Source organism: Mobula birostris, chromosome 6, assembly GCF_030028105.1.
Source record: "Mobula birostris isolate sMobBir1 chromosome 6, sMobBir1.hap1, whole genome shotgun sequence".
In the NCBI taxonomy this organism is placed as follows: Eukaryota; Metazoa; Chordata; class Chondrichthyes; order Myliobatiformes; family Myliobatidae; genus Mobula; species Mobula birostris.
This window is the reverse complement of record NC_092375.1, coordinates 38,211,060-38,227,259: the sequence shown is the minus strand read 5'-3', so window position 1 is coordinate 38,227,259 and position 16,200 is coordinate 38,211,060. Positions and strand designations below refer to the sequence as shown.

The following is a 16,200-nucleotide window of genomic DNA, read 5'->3' as shown; positions in this document are numbered from 1 at the left end:
ATTGAGACACAGCGCAGAATAGGCCCTTCCGGCTCTTTGAGGCATACCTGTTGTTGAGTGGGATGGACACAGAGGTACTCTGCACTGGCTCCTTAACCCCCTTTCCCCTTCTTGACCCTCACCCAGTTTCCTGTGTCCTGCATCTTGGGTGTAACCACCTCTCTGTATGTCCAATCTATCACCCCACCAGTCTCCCGAATGATCTGGAGTTCATCCAGTTCCATTTCCAACTCCTTAACGCGGTTTCCCTGTCTTCCCACGTCCTGCAAGAGGAGCATTCAACCATACTGCCTGGCACCCCGACTGATTTAACTGAAAAAATATAAAGAAGGAAAAACAATAAATAAACTGTAGGGACAAAATCTACCTACAGCTTCTCACTTTCTGTGACTGAAGCCTCGAAGAGCTAGAGCCTCAAAATCCCTCTCTAACAATGTCCACTCCAACAATGGCTGCTCCACATGTCTCTAGCTTATTTTAATTTGTTTTAAAAGTAGCAGAGTTTTGATAAGTTTCACGTGGTATTCAATAAAGGAACTTCTTTCAAAGCACAAAACAAAGTTCATAAAAGATGTTGAAATTTGACAGCCAACCATCACACACACACACAAAAAAAGAATCTGCACAGAGCGGAACATGCAGTTGGTTCACAATGTGATAATTTCAGAAAATCAACTTTTCATGATTAAGGCTCAAGTCAGCCAAGTACAGACAGTGTCAAATGGTGGCCATATATGCAGCAGCAGTTGCATTTGGTAAAGTTAACTTACCTGCTGTCCATCATTCTAATGACGGAGTTGATAATATGACCTTAATTCTATTATCTAATTGACCACTAATTCCAGATTGTAACTAGGATATAAAAGGTGCTCAAGGTAGAGAAGAGTTTGAAGAAATAACAGGCAAGATAGACAAAGGAAGTCCGTGGATGTTGTTTACTTTGATTTCCAGAAGGCCTTTTTTTAGATGCAACTCGATCTGTCTGGCAAGAATGCAAGTTGGTCAGTTTGCTCACTATATGCACTTAGAGACACAGAATAGAACTTACATTCTGTTTGTCTATTAATTCAGTTAAAATTAAGATTCAAAATAGTTTAGTTTTGTCATGTACAAAGGATACTTAATGTCCAGGAAGCTTAGCAGCCTCCATCCGAATAGATTAATTTTATTAAACCCTCCTTCAAACTAGTGTACAAGTATACTTTCTGTTCCAGTTACTACTGAACAGTATTTACAAATGAATTTACAGTTGTAGCAAGGAACAATGGGTCAGTTTTGTTGCTGCATTAAGTTCTTTTGATCATATCTCACCCTTCAGCATGTCCTAGGACTGGTGCAAGAATCCAGTGGAACAAATCTTCGCCATGCCGTTGGGAGATGAGAGCGCCTGCAAACCACTCAGTGCAAATTTCTATTAAGAAGTATTTTATGAATGGTGATCGCAGCGTGAATTACGTTGCATTCTATGACTCACTGGTGCCTGCAAAACAGAAATTAATCACCAGGTACAGAGCACAACGTCATTGGATAGCATATCTTCATCACAAAAACCTGTACATTGGCAGTAGGTGTGTGATTAGCGATTAGGAATGATAAAGTCAAATGACTTGATTTTCTCCTTCTTGCTGAAAAGGTTTATCCAATGGCATTCTCATGTATAAAATGAGTATAAAAGACAGCTTCCGGTCATCTGCCAGAAGAAAATTCTTAATTGCATTTTATCATCTTGTTAAATCCATATTTTTTCAACATGCTCTTTTGACATTCTTGCATGCAAAAGCATTTATAAATTCAAGAACGTGTGCAAGAAGATCTTGCATCATCAAAGCCAGAATGGAAACTGCAGGAAGTGGCATGTATCGCAGGGAGATCTCTGATTGCAGACTGGAGTTTTTCCTCTCTTTCTTTCTAGACTGCTGCAAAGATTTAGTGCAGAAGAACCAAGTTTTCTATTAAATTTTATTATAATATTGAACATTACAGCACAGTACAGGTCATTTGACCAACAATGTTATGCCGACCTCTTAACCTATTCTGAGATCAATCTTGCCCTTCCCTCCCATATAACTCTCCATTTTTCTATCATCCACATGTCTATCCAAAGGTTTCTTAAATGCATCTAATGTAACTGCCTCCACCACCCCCGCACCACCACAGGGGTTTTCACACACCTACCACTCTCTGTGTAAATAACTGACCTCTGACATCCCCCCAGACTTTCCTCCAGTCACCTTAAAATTATGTCGCCTTGTATTAGACATTTCCATCCTGGGGAAATAAGCCTCTGGCTATTGACTCTATCTGTGTCACATATCATCTTGTACACCTCTATCAAGTCACCTGACATCCTCCTTCACTCCAAAGAGAAAAGCCCTAGCTCATTCAACCTATCTTCATAAGACATGCCCTCTTGTCCAGGCAGCATCCTGGTAAATCTCCTCTGCCACCTTCTCTATAGTTTCCACGATCTTTCTAAAATGAGGTGACCAGACTGAACACAATATTCCAAGTGTGGTCTAACCAGAGCTGCAACATTAACTTGCGGTTCTTCAGCTCTATCCCTGACTAATGAAGACCAACACACAGTATGTTTTCTCAACAGGCCTATCAACTTGCACAGCACCTTTGAGAGATTTATGAACATGGGCCCCAAGATTTCTGTGTTCTTCCACACTGCCAAGAATCCTACCATTAACTGTGTATTCTGCCTTCAAATTTGACCTTCCAAAATGAATCACATCATCCCACTTTTCCAAGTTGAACTGCATCTGTCACTTCTCAGCCCAACTCTGCACCTATCAATGTACCATTGCAACCTACAATAGCCCTCCACACTATCCACAACTTCACCAATCTTCATATCATCTGCAAACTTACTAACTCACCTTTCCAATTCCTCATCCAGTGCTCTACATTCATCAATGTGCTTTGTCACATCCTTAAATAATTCAATAAGACTTATGAAGCATTGCCTGTCCCTCACCAAGCCATGTTGACTATCCTTAATCAGTCTGTGCTTCTCCAAATACTCGTAAGTCCTGTCTCTAAGAATTCTCACCACTGAAATAAGACTCACTGGTCTATATTTCCCAGGGTAATCCTGACTCTCTTTCTTGAACAAAGGAGAAATATTTGGCACCTCCAATCATCTGGAATTACTGATTGATTTAACATCATTCAACTGCTTGATTTTCCAGATGTGGGGGTGGGTGTGGGAGGGAATTAATGATATTGATGTTGATATTTGGACAGCAGACTACTAGATATATCTACATGGTAATTTGAATTATTTGATCCTGATTGTAGGTCTTCTCATGAGAGTGTAAACCTGCCTTTACGTATTTTCCCACAATCACATGGAATCAAATCAGTGAAACTATTTTGAAACATAGCCATGTGAAGCAATGGCAATAAGACATCAGTACCTCTGTATTGCAATGAATATTTAATTGTCTCACTTTCAATTTGTATGAAATGAAAATTATTGACCTGAATTTCAAGTTTGCTTTTTATTTTTATAGACCCTTTCTCTTTCAGGTTCTCCCAATTATTCATTGGTTTCTTGGTAAACTATAGAACAAACTGTACCCATGAAACAGATTAACAAATTATTAACTGATGGTTATGTCATGTACATTCCTTTCCACCTGGAGTCATAGAACACTACAGCACAGAAACAAGCCATTCAGCGCATTTAGTCAACCAGCTGCTGACCTGGTCTTCTTCATAGTCCCAGCAGCCTGCACCGGGACCATAGCCCTCAATAGCCTCCCTCGTCCATGTACGTATTCAAACACTCTCAGACATTGCAATTGAACCCACATCTACTACTTCCATGGCACCTTGTTCCATACTTACACCATCTTTTGAGTGAAGGACTTGTTGAGGTAGTTACCGAACATCAGAAAGTGTAAATGATTCTGACAAAATGTGATCCAGAAACATTCAATAGAATTAAAAAATAGAAAATTAAATCTTCAACTCTAAAACATTTTGGAGCTTTGAAACAATTAAAATGTTTACCTTAAACTTTTTGGCATCTGTTCAACAGTCAGATTTCACAATCTATGAAATTGTGTAAGCATCCACACAGTTGCTGAATTGTCAGAGTTCCGTTTTGAAATCACTGGCAGACCAGTTTGCAAGTTTCAGATCAGCATTCATATGGGAAAATCAAGCTTAGTGGGACTTGCATGGAAAGCTCCACAAAATTTGTTGAATTTACTTGAAACCAGAGGGAGAAACTAATGGGAGTACTAAAGCAAAGTTTATTGGAATGTGAATTGTCAAATATGTTTTCTTCATGCAGAGTGTAGGGGCTAGCACAAAGTTTCTATGTGGGACAAGTTACTGGAGGGAGGGAGAGAAAAAATTCTTTACTGAAGGACAGAATCTACTAGACAGAGTCAGTATGACCTCATGCTTAGAAAGTCATGCTTTTCGAGTTTTCTTTTGAAGAAGTAACTAAAAGTGGTAGTTAAGTATAGGATGTGGACGTTGACTATTTCGACTTTAGCAAGGCCTTTGACAAGGTCCATACAGGCTAATCTGGACAGTTATATCCCAAGAAGAGCCAGTTAGGTGGATTCAAAATTAGTTCAGGGGTTGGAAGCAAAGAGAGGTGGTCGAGAGTTGTTTCTCAGAATAGAGGTCGGTGACTAGTGGTGTGCCATAAGGGTTGTTAGTGGTTAGCACAATGCTTTATGGTACAGCCAACCCAGGTTCAATTCCTGCTGCTGCCTGTAAGAAGTTTATATATTCTCCCCGTGATGGTGTGTGTTTCCTCCTGGTGCCCTGGTTTCCTCCCACAGTCCAAAGGTGTACCAGTTGGTAGGCTAATTGGTTTTAGTAAATTGTCCTGTGATTAGGCTTGGATTAAATTAGGGTATTGCTGGGCAGCATGGCTCAGAGGGCCAGAAGGCCTATTCAGTGCATATTCCAATCAATCAATCAATCAACAAATCAATCAATAAATACATGATTTGGATGCAAATGCACATGGCTTGATCAGTAAACTTTCAGATGGCACAAAATTAGGAGATGCTGTTGATAGTGAAGAAGGTTATCATAGATTAAAGAAGGATCTTGATGAGTTAAGGAAATAGGCTAAGGAGTGGCAAGTGGATTTCAATACAGATAAGTGTGAAGTGATACATTTTTTGGAAAGTCAAACCTCTGTAGGACTTGTGAATGGTAGGGCACTTAGGGAGTGTAATGGAACAGAGAGACAAGGTGTACAAGTGCATAGTTCATTAAAAATGGTGTCACACATAGACAGGGTGGTGGGGAAAAAAGCATTTATGAGTCTAGCCCTCATTAGTCAGGGCATTGAGTATAGGAATTGGGACTTAATGTTGCAGTTGTATAAATTATAGGTGCGACTGCACTGGGAGTTGCTGTCTACAGTTTTGGTCACTTTGTTATAGGAAAGGACATTAAACTGAAAAGAGTGCAGAAAATATATAGTAGGATGTTGCCAGGACTAGAGAGCTTAGCAACATCCTTACAATAGGTGTGAGGTGGCCAGGCATGGGCTGTTGTGCCTTGGAAAATAGAAATGTTTAAAATTATGAATCACAAGTAAAATGGATGGTAACAGTTTTTTCCCCAGGGTTGAGGAGTCCAAATTTAGCGGGCAGAGTCTTAAGGTAAGGGTGGGGGCGGGGGGGGGGGGGGGTGAAGATTTAAAAGGGACCTGAAGGCAATTTTGTCTTGCAGACAGTGGTGAGTATATAGAGTGAACTGCCAGAGGAGGTGGCTTAGGCAGGTGTAATAGTAACATTTATGAAGCACTTGGATAGGGTCAGAATCAGATTAATCACTGATACATGTCATGAAATGTGTTATTTTGTGGCAACAGTACAGTGCAGGATGTAAAAATTACCTTAAGTCACAATAAATAAATAGTGCAAAAGAGAAATAGTGAGGTTGTCTTCATGGACTGTTCAGAAACCTGATGGCAGAGGGGAAGAAGCTGTTCTTGAAATGTTGAATGTGCACCTTCAGGACCCTGTATCTCCTGCCCATGGTAGTAATGAAAAGCTGGGCATGTACTGGATGGTGAGGACCTTTATTACTAGATGCTGCATTCTTAAGGCACTGCCTTTTGAAGCTTTTCTCGGTATTAGGGAGGGTTGCACCCATAATGGAACTGGCTGAGTCTACAGCCCTCTCCAGCTTCTTGCGATCCTGCACGTTGACGTCCCCATACCAAGTAGCAATGCGCCCAGTCAGAATGCTCTCCACTGCACTTCTGTACAAATTTGTGAGCATCTCTAGTGACAAACCAAATCTCCACAAACTCCTAACGTGCTATACTACTGACGTGCCTTCTTTGTAAATTGGGTCAATGTGTAAATCCCAGAATAGATGTTCAGGAACATCTCAGAGGATTTGTTGTGTCATCCAGGAATTTAAAGCTGCTCCCCCTTTCTGCTGCTGAGCCCTCTATGAGTAGATGGGTGGGCAGGGATTAGAGAGAATGGGAATGAACACAGGAAATTGGGACCAGCCAGGTGGGCACTATGGTTAACATAGAGTCATGCTGAACACGGGACAAAGGACCTACATCTACAGTATGCTGAATTGCTCTTTGACTCTTTTACTCTATGTGCAGTCAGATAGTAAAGATAAAACATGTTGCAAAAACAAGTTTTGTTTTAGAAAATTTTAAAAATGTATTTTGCCGATGGCTAATACTTTTGCAGTGATGTAAATATGTGATAAGTACTGTTCTGGAACAGTTTGTCTATAACACAAAGCAATTTCATTTTTATGAAGCAAATAGACTACACAAAATTCTTAAAACTCCAGCATAATGTTGCTGTTTAATTCAGGATTTCATTATAACCCATCGCTATTTTCCTCGCTGAAGCCAAATTACTTGAGGCATCTTAATGTAATCTTAAGTTAGAATGTCTTATGTGACACAACATTAATTTTTTGTTTAATGACATTCCTACAACATTATTCCTCACAGTTGTGGTTGTAAAAACTGTGATATTACTGTGCCTCAAAGTAATATTGAGAAGAATCTGTCTAAACTGTAAACTTACAGTGATCTAGTGAGACAGTGCTTGTTAAGATCCTCATTATGTCATATAAAAGGAGCATGGGAAATAAAAATGATGTGTGACATTTTAGATTTTCCCATCTTCTCTCATGTAAGCAAATGGAATCATGTTTTCCATAAATATATACCTGTAAAAGATCCTCTTTAAAATTTATAGGACACAACATAACCCAAGAACACCCACTGACAGTACACAGACTCTGTTCACAGACCATGCAAGCATTAGTCCCTGGGTTTATTCAGCTGTAGAGTTTTCAGAAAATTTTCTTCAATTCATTCTCCATTCTGTTTCTCATTCTCAAGTTACAGTAAATATTCAAGTTTACTTTATCAACATCACTTGACCTTTTGTATGGTTGTCATGAACTTCTCCAGATTCGATTTTGGTTAACAGTGAAGTACTTTTATCCCTGTTGCACAATAAAGGATGGGCATGAAGCAATCAGAGTTGTAGGGACAACACACTCTGCCACTGTGCACTGCACCTAAACATTTTCCCATGGTGAGTGTTCTATGTCTTGAATGTATGAGGTGTGATTAAAGTAGAGTTTGAGTAAATAGGGATACTGGCCTGTGGTGTCTGCACTCAACTACATATCAATTAAATAAAAGCGCACATGTGGGCGATGGCTTTAACTGGTGTATTCACATTGCAGGCAGAGAGAGAGGGACAGCAATGCACATGCACAGACAGATCAACATGTAGTGCTAAGTGGGGGAGAGGGTCATTGCTGTAAAAGAAATAGATCCATTTATTACACTTCCCCCCCTTTAGATTAATGCAACATCTAACTGCATATGTACAAAACATTCAATTTCCCTTTCATAAACCCATATTCCAAATAAACGTGCTTTCACAATAACAGTCCATACCTAACCTCACAGTTCTAAAGATTCAGTCCTTTGGGTGGTGCTCTGTTTCTTTCAGGGTAGCGTCTCTAGACCTGTGGAGTGGCGTCAGGTTTGGTAGGTGTCTTGTCAAAGACAATGTTCTCAGTTTCCGGTGTCACATTGCTGACAGTGACATGATCATCACTGAGAAGTAAGCCCAGTGACTGTAATGTGTCCGTCTTGTTGGATACAGTTGTCTCAGGCATGTTCTTCGGTTGTGCATCCAGTATCTGGTCCACATAACGTCTCCATGACTGATCTCCAACATCCACCGTGTGCATCAGTGATCCAGTTCTGGTAGCTATCCTACCCAGTGTCCACTTGTCTTCTCGGTAATCACGTGGTAGGACTCCCTGTCCAACTGCGAGGCTGCTTACTGATTCACTTGGCAACTGGTTGAACTGTTATTCTGCACTTCCCTCCGTAGGTCTGGTTTCAGGAGGTCTATGTGAGATCTCAGATTCCTGCTCATGGACAGAATTGCAGGTGTTTGATTTGTCGTCGCATGAAAGTTCTGATACACACAAAAAAATTGTTCACCTTGTGCTGTAGAGAAATGTCCTCCTTGTCCATCGCTTTAATGGGCTTCTTGAAAGTTTGGGCAAACCTTTCAGCTGACCCATTCGTTGCTGGGTGGTGAGGAGCTGATTTGAATTGTCTGATGCCATTTTTCTTCATGAACGGTCTGAACTCTTCTGACGTGTATTATGGTCTGTTGTCATTCACAATTTGTTCTGGTAAGCCGTTTTTGGTGAAGATGGTCCTCAGGGCTGAAGTAGTCTTTGCCGGGGTGGCTGACTTCATTGGTTGGCCCTCCAGCCACTTCGAATGAGCAATTCCACAGCAATCAGAAGCATGAAGTCCATGAATGGCTCAGCAAAGTCAATATATACTCTTGTCATGGTGACGATGGGCACTCCCACAGTTGTAACAATGCCTGTGGGAGTTAATTTTTAACTTTTTGGCATCCTGAACCGCTGTTGGCCAAGTTTCCAATCTGTTTATCTATTCCTAGCCACCACACATAGCTCTGGATGAGATTCTTCATCTTGATTGTATCCAGGTGTCCCTCACACAGATTCCCTAACACTCTGGTGTGTAGTTCAGAGGGAACGACAACACAAGAGCCACATCAGTGCTCTTTGACATACTGACAGGTGGTCTCATCTCACTGAGAACTCTAGACACATAGGGTTACCATGAGCTGGCAATCCTTGCATGGTGATTTCACAGACTTCTGACGATGTTTGGCCATTCCTTGTTATCCTTTGTATTTCAGAATTTGCTACTGGAAACTGGTCCACCAATGCACTTCTGGGTCACAGTATGAAGACTTGTCTTCTTCAGTTGCCAACAGTAGAAAATGTGACAAGCCATCAGCATTGCTGTGTTGTTTGGTACCCTTGAACTGTATACCATAAGAGTGGGCTCCTAGGAAAAGTGCCCGACATTGTAACCAGGTCACAATCATCACTGGAATTCTCTTCCTGGGATTGAAAATGGACACAAGGAGCTGGTGATCCATCACTAGCATAAACTTTTGTTTATAGGGGTAGTGATGGAACTTCTTTATTCCCGATACTAGACTAAGGGCCTCTTGGTCATTCTGTGCGTAGTTGCATTCTGCGTTCGCCAGTGATCTTGAAGGAAACACAATCGGGCGTTCAGATCCATCTTTCATAATATGTGACAAGATGCTCCAATGCCATAAGGGGATGCATAGCATGACATTCTGATGGGCAGTGATGAGTCATAATGGGTGAGCAGTTCATCGAATGTTATTCATCTATTCATTTCCTTGAATGTTCTTTCACATCTTTCTGACCGTTCCCACTTTGCTCCAGCTTGAAACAGTGCGTTCAATGGGAGCAGCACTGTAGCAATGTCTGGGAGAAACCAGCTGTAGTAGTTTACAAGGCCCAGCTATGATCCGAGTTGTGACACGTTTTCTGGTTTGGGTGCCTGTAGCACTGCTTCAGTCTTCTCTCGTGACTTTATTAAGCCATGCTTGAAAATGGCATGTCCACAATATTAGATTTCATTCTTGAAAATCTCACATTTCTCTCTCTTTGTGTGCAGACCATACTCACTCAGCCTGGTAAGAACTTAACCAAGGTTCTGTAAAGTCAAGTCAAGTCAAGTCACTTTTTATTGTTATTTTGACCACAGTAAAAATGACACAATGTTTTTCAGGACCATGGTGCTACATGAAACAATACAAAACTACACTGAACTACGTAAAACAACACAAAACTACACTAGACTACAGACCTACCCAGGACTGCATAAAGCACACAGAACAGTGTAGGCATTGCAATAAATAATAAACAAGACAATAGGCACAGTAGAGGGCAGTAGGTTGGTGTCAGTCCAGGCTCTGGGTATTGAGGAGTCTGATGACTTGGGGGAAGAAACTGTTACATATTCTGGTCGTGAGAGCCCAAATACTTCGATGTCTTTTGCCAGATAGCAGGAGGAATAAGAGTTTGCGTGAGGGGTGTGTGGGGTCCTTCATAATGCTGTTTGCTTTACGGATGCAGCGTGTGGTGTAAATGTCTCTAATGGTGGGAAGAGAGATGCCGATGATCTTCTCAGCTGACCTCACTATTCGCTGCAGGGTCTTGCGATCCGAGATGGTGCAATTTCCGAACCAGGCAGTGATGCAGCTGCTCAGGATGCTCTCAATACAACCTCTGTAGAATGTGGTGAGGAATGGGGGGTGGGAGGTGGACTTTTCTCAGCCTTCACAGAAAGTAGAGACGCTGCTGGGCTTTCTTTGCTATGGAGCTGGTGTTGAGGGACCAGGTGAGATTCTCCGCCAGGTGAACACCAAGAAATTTGGTGCTCTTAACGATCTCTACGGAGGAGTCGTCGATGTTCAGCGGAGAGCAGTCGTTCCGTGTCCTCCTGAAGTTGTGACAAGAATACACATAGATAAGATGTCAGCTGTCCTGTGTGATCAGCAGTTGGTCTGCCACCTGTCTTCAGGAGAGAGAGAGAGATAAGGAAAACAATGGAGCAGCATTTGGAGATGTGTAATGAAGGGGAAGGAGAGCTGTCTAGAGCGGCTCCCCCTTTGAACCCTGAACTGTTTGAAGTGATGGACAGGCGATACCCCAGCAGGGGGATAAAAAGGGACAGGTTCGCTAAGGCGACACACACGACACCCGAGGTAACGAGACCCTGGAAGCGGTACACCTCTCACAAGTCGGTGGGAAGCTTTTGGACGGCTGATCGCGGGATCAAGCCTTAGACGCTCAGGGTGGGAAGGCACGATCGGCGGGAACCTGGTGTGTGTCCACCCTTGCCTGGGTGCCAGGTTCAGCACAGGGAAACAATCGTATCTGGAAACGGAGGGGTCACGGTCGGTGACCTCAGATGACATCACGAAGGACTCGCCCGACAGCTGACTGCGAAGGTCTGTGTGGAAGCCTTGAATATTCATTCGTTTTGCTCTCTCTCCTCCTCCTCCCCACTGTCCATCGCCACGGCAACGATTACTGCGAACTGAACTAAATTGAACTGAACTTTGTGTCACTTTGAAACTGGTCATTTACCCCTAGACAATGATAGATCTTGACTGATCCTGTTATCTTAATTCTGTGCACATGTGTGTTTATCATTGCTGAACTGTTGCACTTATTATCCTTTTGATTAGAGTACCGTGTTGCGTGTTTCTTTAATAAAACTTTCTTAGTTCTAGTAATCCAGACTCCAACTGAGTAATCCATTTCTGCTGGTTTGGCAACCCAGTTACGGGGTACGTAACAAAGTCAACAACCATCTCTTTTGATTTGTTCACATTCAGAGACAGGTTGTTGGCTCTGCACCAGTCCGTTAGCTGCTGCACCTCCTCTCTGTATGCTGACTCATCGTTCTTGCTGATGAGACCCACCACGGTCGTGTCATCGGCGAACTTGATGTGGTTCGAGCTGTGTATTGCTGCAGAGTCGTGGGTCAGCAGAGTGAACAGCAGTGGACTGAGCACACAGCCCTGGGGAACCCCCATGCTCAGTGTGATGGTGTTGGAGATGCTGTTTCCAATCTGGACTGACTGAGGTCTCCCAGTCAGGAAGTCTAGGATCCAGTTGCAGAGGGAGGTGTTCAGGCCCAGTAGGCTCAGCTTTCCTATCAGTTTCTGAGGAGTGATTGTGTTGAATGCTGAACTGAAGTCTATGAACAGTATTCGAACGTACGTGTCTTTTTTGTTCAGGTGGGTTAGGGCCAGGTGGAGGGTGATGGCAATGGTGTCGTCTGTTGAACGGTTGAAACGGTACGTGAACTGCAGGGTGTCCAGTGAGGGGGGCAGCAGGGTCTTGATGTGTCTCATGACGAGCCTCTCGAAACACTTCATGATGATGGATGTGAGTGCGACGGGATGGTAGTAGTTGAGGCAGGACACTGAAGACTTCTTCGGCATGGGGACGATGGTGGCGGCCTTGAAGCACATAGGAACGACGGCGCTGCTCAGGGAGATGTTGAAGATGTCAGTGAGAATCTCAGCTAGCTGGTCTGCACATCCTCTAAGAACTCTGCCAGGAATATTGTCTGGTCCAGCAGCCTTCCATGGTTGGCCCTGCACAGGGTTCTCCTCACATTGGCCACAGTAAGACACAGCACCTGGTCGTTTGGAGGAGGGGTGGTCTTCCTCGCCGCCACATCAGGTGGTGCTCTTCATCATTTTTGCCAGTTACAATGATGTCACCAAGGTAACATTGTGTTTATGGGATATCTTGGAGCACTTGGTCCATTGCTCTTTGCGAGATTGCTGAAGATGATGTGACGCCAAAGACAAGACGATTATTCTAGGACAGTCCCTTGTGAGTGTTGATTGTGAAGAATTTCCTGCTTACTCAATCTTCATTTGCAGACAGGCTTGTGACAAGTCAATCTTTGAAAATCTCTCCTCACTTGCCAAAGATGCAAAAATATCTTCTATTCATGGCAGGGGATACTGCACTGTACGCAGCACCAGGTTGATGCTCACCTTGAAACCTCCATTTATGCAAATGGGTCTGGCTTTCCCTTTCTTGATCACCAGGACAATGGGTGTTCGCTCAATCGCTCCACTCAGCCTTGGAGAGAATTACAGACTCATCCAAACTCTGAAGTTGAGCATCCAATCTCGGACATAGCGCGTAAGGCACCGGACGTGCTTTATGGAATCTTGGTGTTGATATTTCATCCAGTTCAATTCTGGCTTTCATGTCTTTGAATTTCCCAATCCCCTTCTAAGACACCTTCTCATTAGCATTAAACAGCTGTTCCAGTCTCTGTTTAGTGCTACTGTTTGGGCTGCCATTGTCACCCTGAGATGTTTGATTGAGTGCCAGTCTAGATGGATTTTTCTCAACCCTTCACGTCCAAAAAGTGCTCACCTTTGTTGGACACTGTGTTGTCCGATTCATATTTGGTCACTTTATGCATTTGCTTAGTTTGTGTGTGTAATTCTTCACTTGGTTGTGTTTTTTGTCTGCCTTGCACACTCCTTCTATGTGACCCTGTCTGTGACACTTTCTGCAGACTTTTACTTTGAACCAACAGTCATTTGCATCATGGGAGGATTTGCCACATTGATAACATTTCTGGCTTCTTGCACCATTCAGGAACATTTTGTGCATTTCACATTCTAACCTCTTTTTCTGTAGTTCTGCTGCATCCTTTGCTGCAGTCTCTAACGATATTGTAATGGTCAATACCCGTCCTAAGGTTAGGTCTCTTTCTGAAAGCAGCCTGTTTTGAGTGATTTGACTATGCATGCCACTTACAAGCCTATCCCTTAATACATCAGAAAGTCCATCTCTAAAGTCACAGTACTGGAAAGTTTGTGCAGTTTTGCAATGTATTCAGAAAGGCTTTCATCTTTTGATTGGCTCCTTTTGTAAAATCTAAATCTCTCAGCTATTACCAGTGGTTTAGGGCTCAGGTGATTTTGTAAAATTGTAACAATTCCGTTGAATATCTTGCTTGCTGGTCTTTCAGGGGTTACTAGGTTTCGTAAGAGACTGTATGTTCTTGGGCCCATTAAGCTGAGAAGTATAAGGGCTTTCTTTTGCTCCTCCACATTGTTTGTGTCACAATACAGTTCCATTCTCTTGATTATACGACTCCCAGCCTTCATTAGCACTATCAAATTCATCAACTTTCCCGACTGAAGCCATCGCTATGTTATTTTCACTTTAAATTCAGCACGTCTTTCACTGTTACTCGTGCATTCTTTTGTTAGCATCCATGACGGCCTTCTCTGTACTGTTTAACTTATGGTTTCATCTGGTAATCATGCCATAACTGTCAGTGCAGTTCATGATATTTTCTGACATTCAGATTCATACTCGTTGCTAATTTTTTGGCTCTTAGTTTCTGCAGGATGTTCACTTCTTTATGCTTTCATTGGAGCATAAAGTTTATATCCCATTCTATATCTCCTGAAGGCTCAAAATATTTCCTGTTGGTTTACAGATAGTATAGAAATTACAAACTGATTTCTGATAATAAAGCGTGACTAAAACCACACCATTCTGATAATACACCATGCTCTCTTCTCACGACTGCCATCTGGAAGGAGGGTCCCACACTACCAGGTCCGGGAACAGTTACTACCCTTCGACCATCAGGCTCCTGAACCAGCATGAATAACTACCCTCAGCTGATTGCAGAACCTATGGACTTATTTTCAAGGAGTCCACAATTCACATTCTCAGTATTATTTATTAATTAATTTATGATTGTATTTACACATTTATCTTCTCTTGTACATTGGTGTTTGTCAGTCTTTGCTTGTGTGCAGTTTTTTTTGTTGATTCTATTGTATTTTTTTGTTCTACTGTGAATGCCGGCAAGAAAATGAATCAGGGTAGTATATGGTGACATACAAGTACTTTGATACTAAAGTTACTCTGAAATTTGAGTAATATTCTCACTTCCTTGCTATCACACAGGTGCAAGACCATATTTGTTACTTGCAACATTTTCATATTCTTATGACTTTCAGGTTGATCTTTTAAATGAATTTTGTAATATTTATTAAAAGTTAGTATCTTTGACATTCAATTCATTCAGAAATAGTTCTGAAACATGAGTTATTTTAAGAGAATTTGTTATTTTTAAGTAAAGAATTATCTAGCTGTATCATTACTACCGCAGTCACTAAGATCTTTCAAAATATATGTGTCATTTGCTACTTAAAGTAGTTTAATATCTACAGTGGTTGTTATTTTAAATGGCTTGACCAATCAAATAGATAGAGGAGATATGGGACATCAGATATGCTCAGAATGGCATATCCCCGTTGTGCGAGAGGTTGGATTGTTGGGAGCTGTGTAGTGTTGCAGTGACTGGTAGTTTTCCAGACAAAGATCTATCACTTACAAGCTTCAGCAAAAGAATCAGTGTAGCTTTGAAGCTCAGTCTCTGAGCAAGTACATACATAATGATTGGCTGCGTACCATAGACACGAGCATTTTGAGCATTTTGCTCTGGATTAAAGTTAGTTGTTGAACGATTTCTTGCTGCTCATCCTGTAGGTTAGCTGCATTGCATCTGGAAGCTTTTGGAGATGCTGTATAGTGTAGCAGTAAGGAAGGTTCAAGGGGATTATTGCAATCATGATAAAAAATCACCCACTATCTTTGGCTTCCTGAGGAGAACAGAGGATTCAAAAACCTACCTCCCAGCTCACGGTCTATCAAGTAGTACCCATGCTGCTGCATACGACTGAAGAATCAACAGTAAGTTATCTAAGAAGCTCACGATTCTCATAAATTCAGAGTTCACTGTCTGCCACCGTCATTTTAAACTTGCCAAATGAATAAATGGTAATTATTTGACACCAATTATTTAATAAAATATGTTGCGCAATATGTGAAGCTGTTCCCAATAGTGTATCTTTATTTGACAGAATATGTTCCAGTGGTGAACGTTCACCTTTGAATTCCTTCACTGTAACATCATCAGGAAATGTGATGTTGGCGGTATTAATTTCTGAACCCAAACATATAAATCTGCTTGAAGCAACGGTAGAGTACGTTGAGAAAACAAGTGAGTCTACCTTTACACTGTTACTAGCTATTTAACTTGACAAGACCATTGCCAAGGTAAGTAAGTCTCGTTAACTATACTTGTACTTAAAAACTACATCTGAGACTAGCAATTAAGATCCTGCCAGTATGCACATATATGATCAGCAGGTAGCCCTCCATGCTCCTCCAATTTATGTACCTATCCAAGCTTCCCTTAAA

At 41.9% G+C, this 16,200-nt stretch overlaps 1 protein-coding gene and 1 long non-coding RNA gene across 2 annotated transcripts in view; one reads left to right on the top strand and one right to left on the bottom strand.

Moving 5' to 3' along the window:
• Window positions 1-16,200, top strand: part of LOC140198952 (suppressor of tumorigenicity 14 protein homolog) — a 127,679-nt gene that overhangs the window by 43,900 nt on the left and 67,579 nt on the right. Inside the window, exons 7-8 of the mRNA XM_072260256.1 lie at window positions 1,319-1,505; window positions 15,861-16,000. Coding sequence (XP_072116357.1) covers window positions 1,319-1,505; window positions 15,861-16,000 — 327 coding nt within the window. The remainder of the gene's footprint in view (window positions 1-1,318; window positions 1,506-15,860; window positions 16,001-16,200) is intronic.
• The window catches only part of LOC140198955 (uncharacterized), a 44,976-nt gene continuing 29,939 nt past the window's right edge, over window positions 1,164-16,200 (bottom strand). The window contains exon 5 of the long non-coding RNA XR_011886299.1: window positions 1,164-1,480. This is a non-coding gene — a long non-coding RNA (uncharacterized lncRNA). The remainder of the gene's footprint in view (window positions 1,481-16,200) is intronic.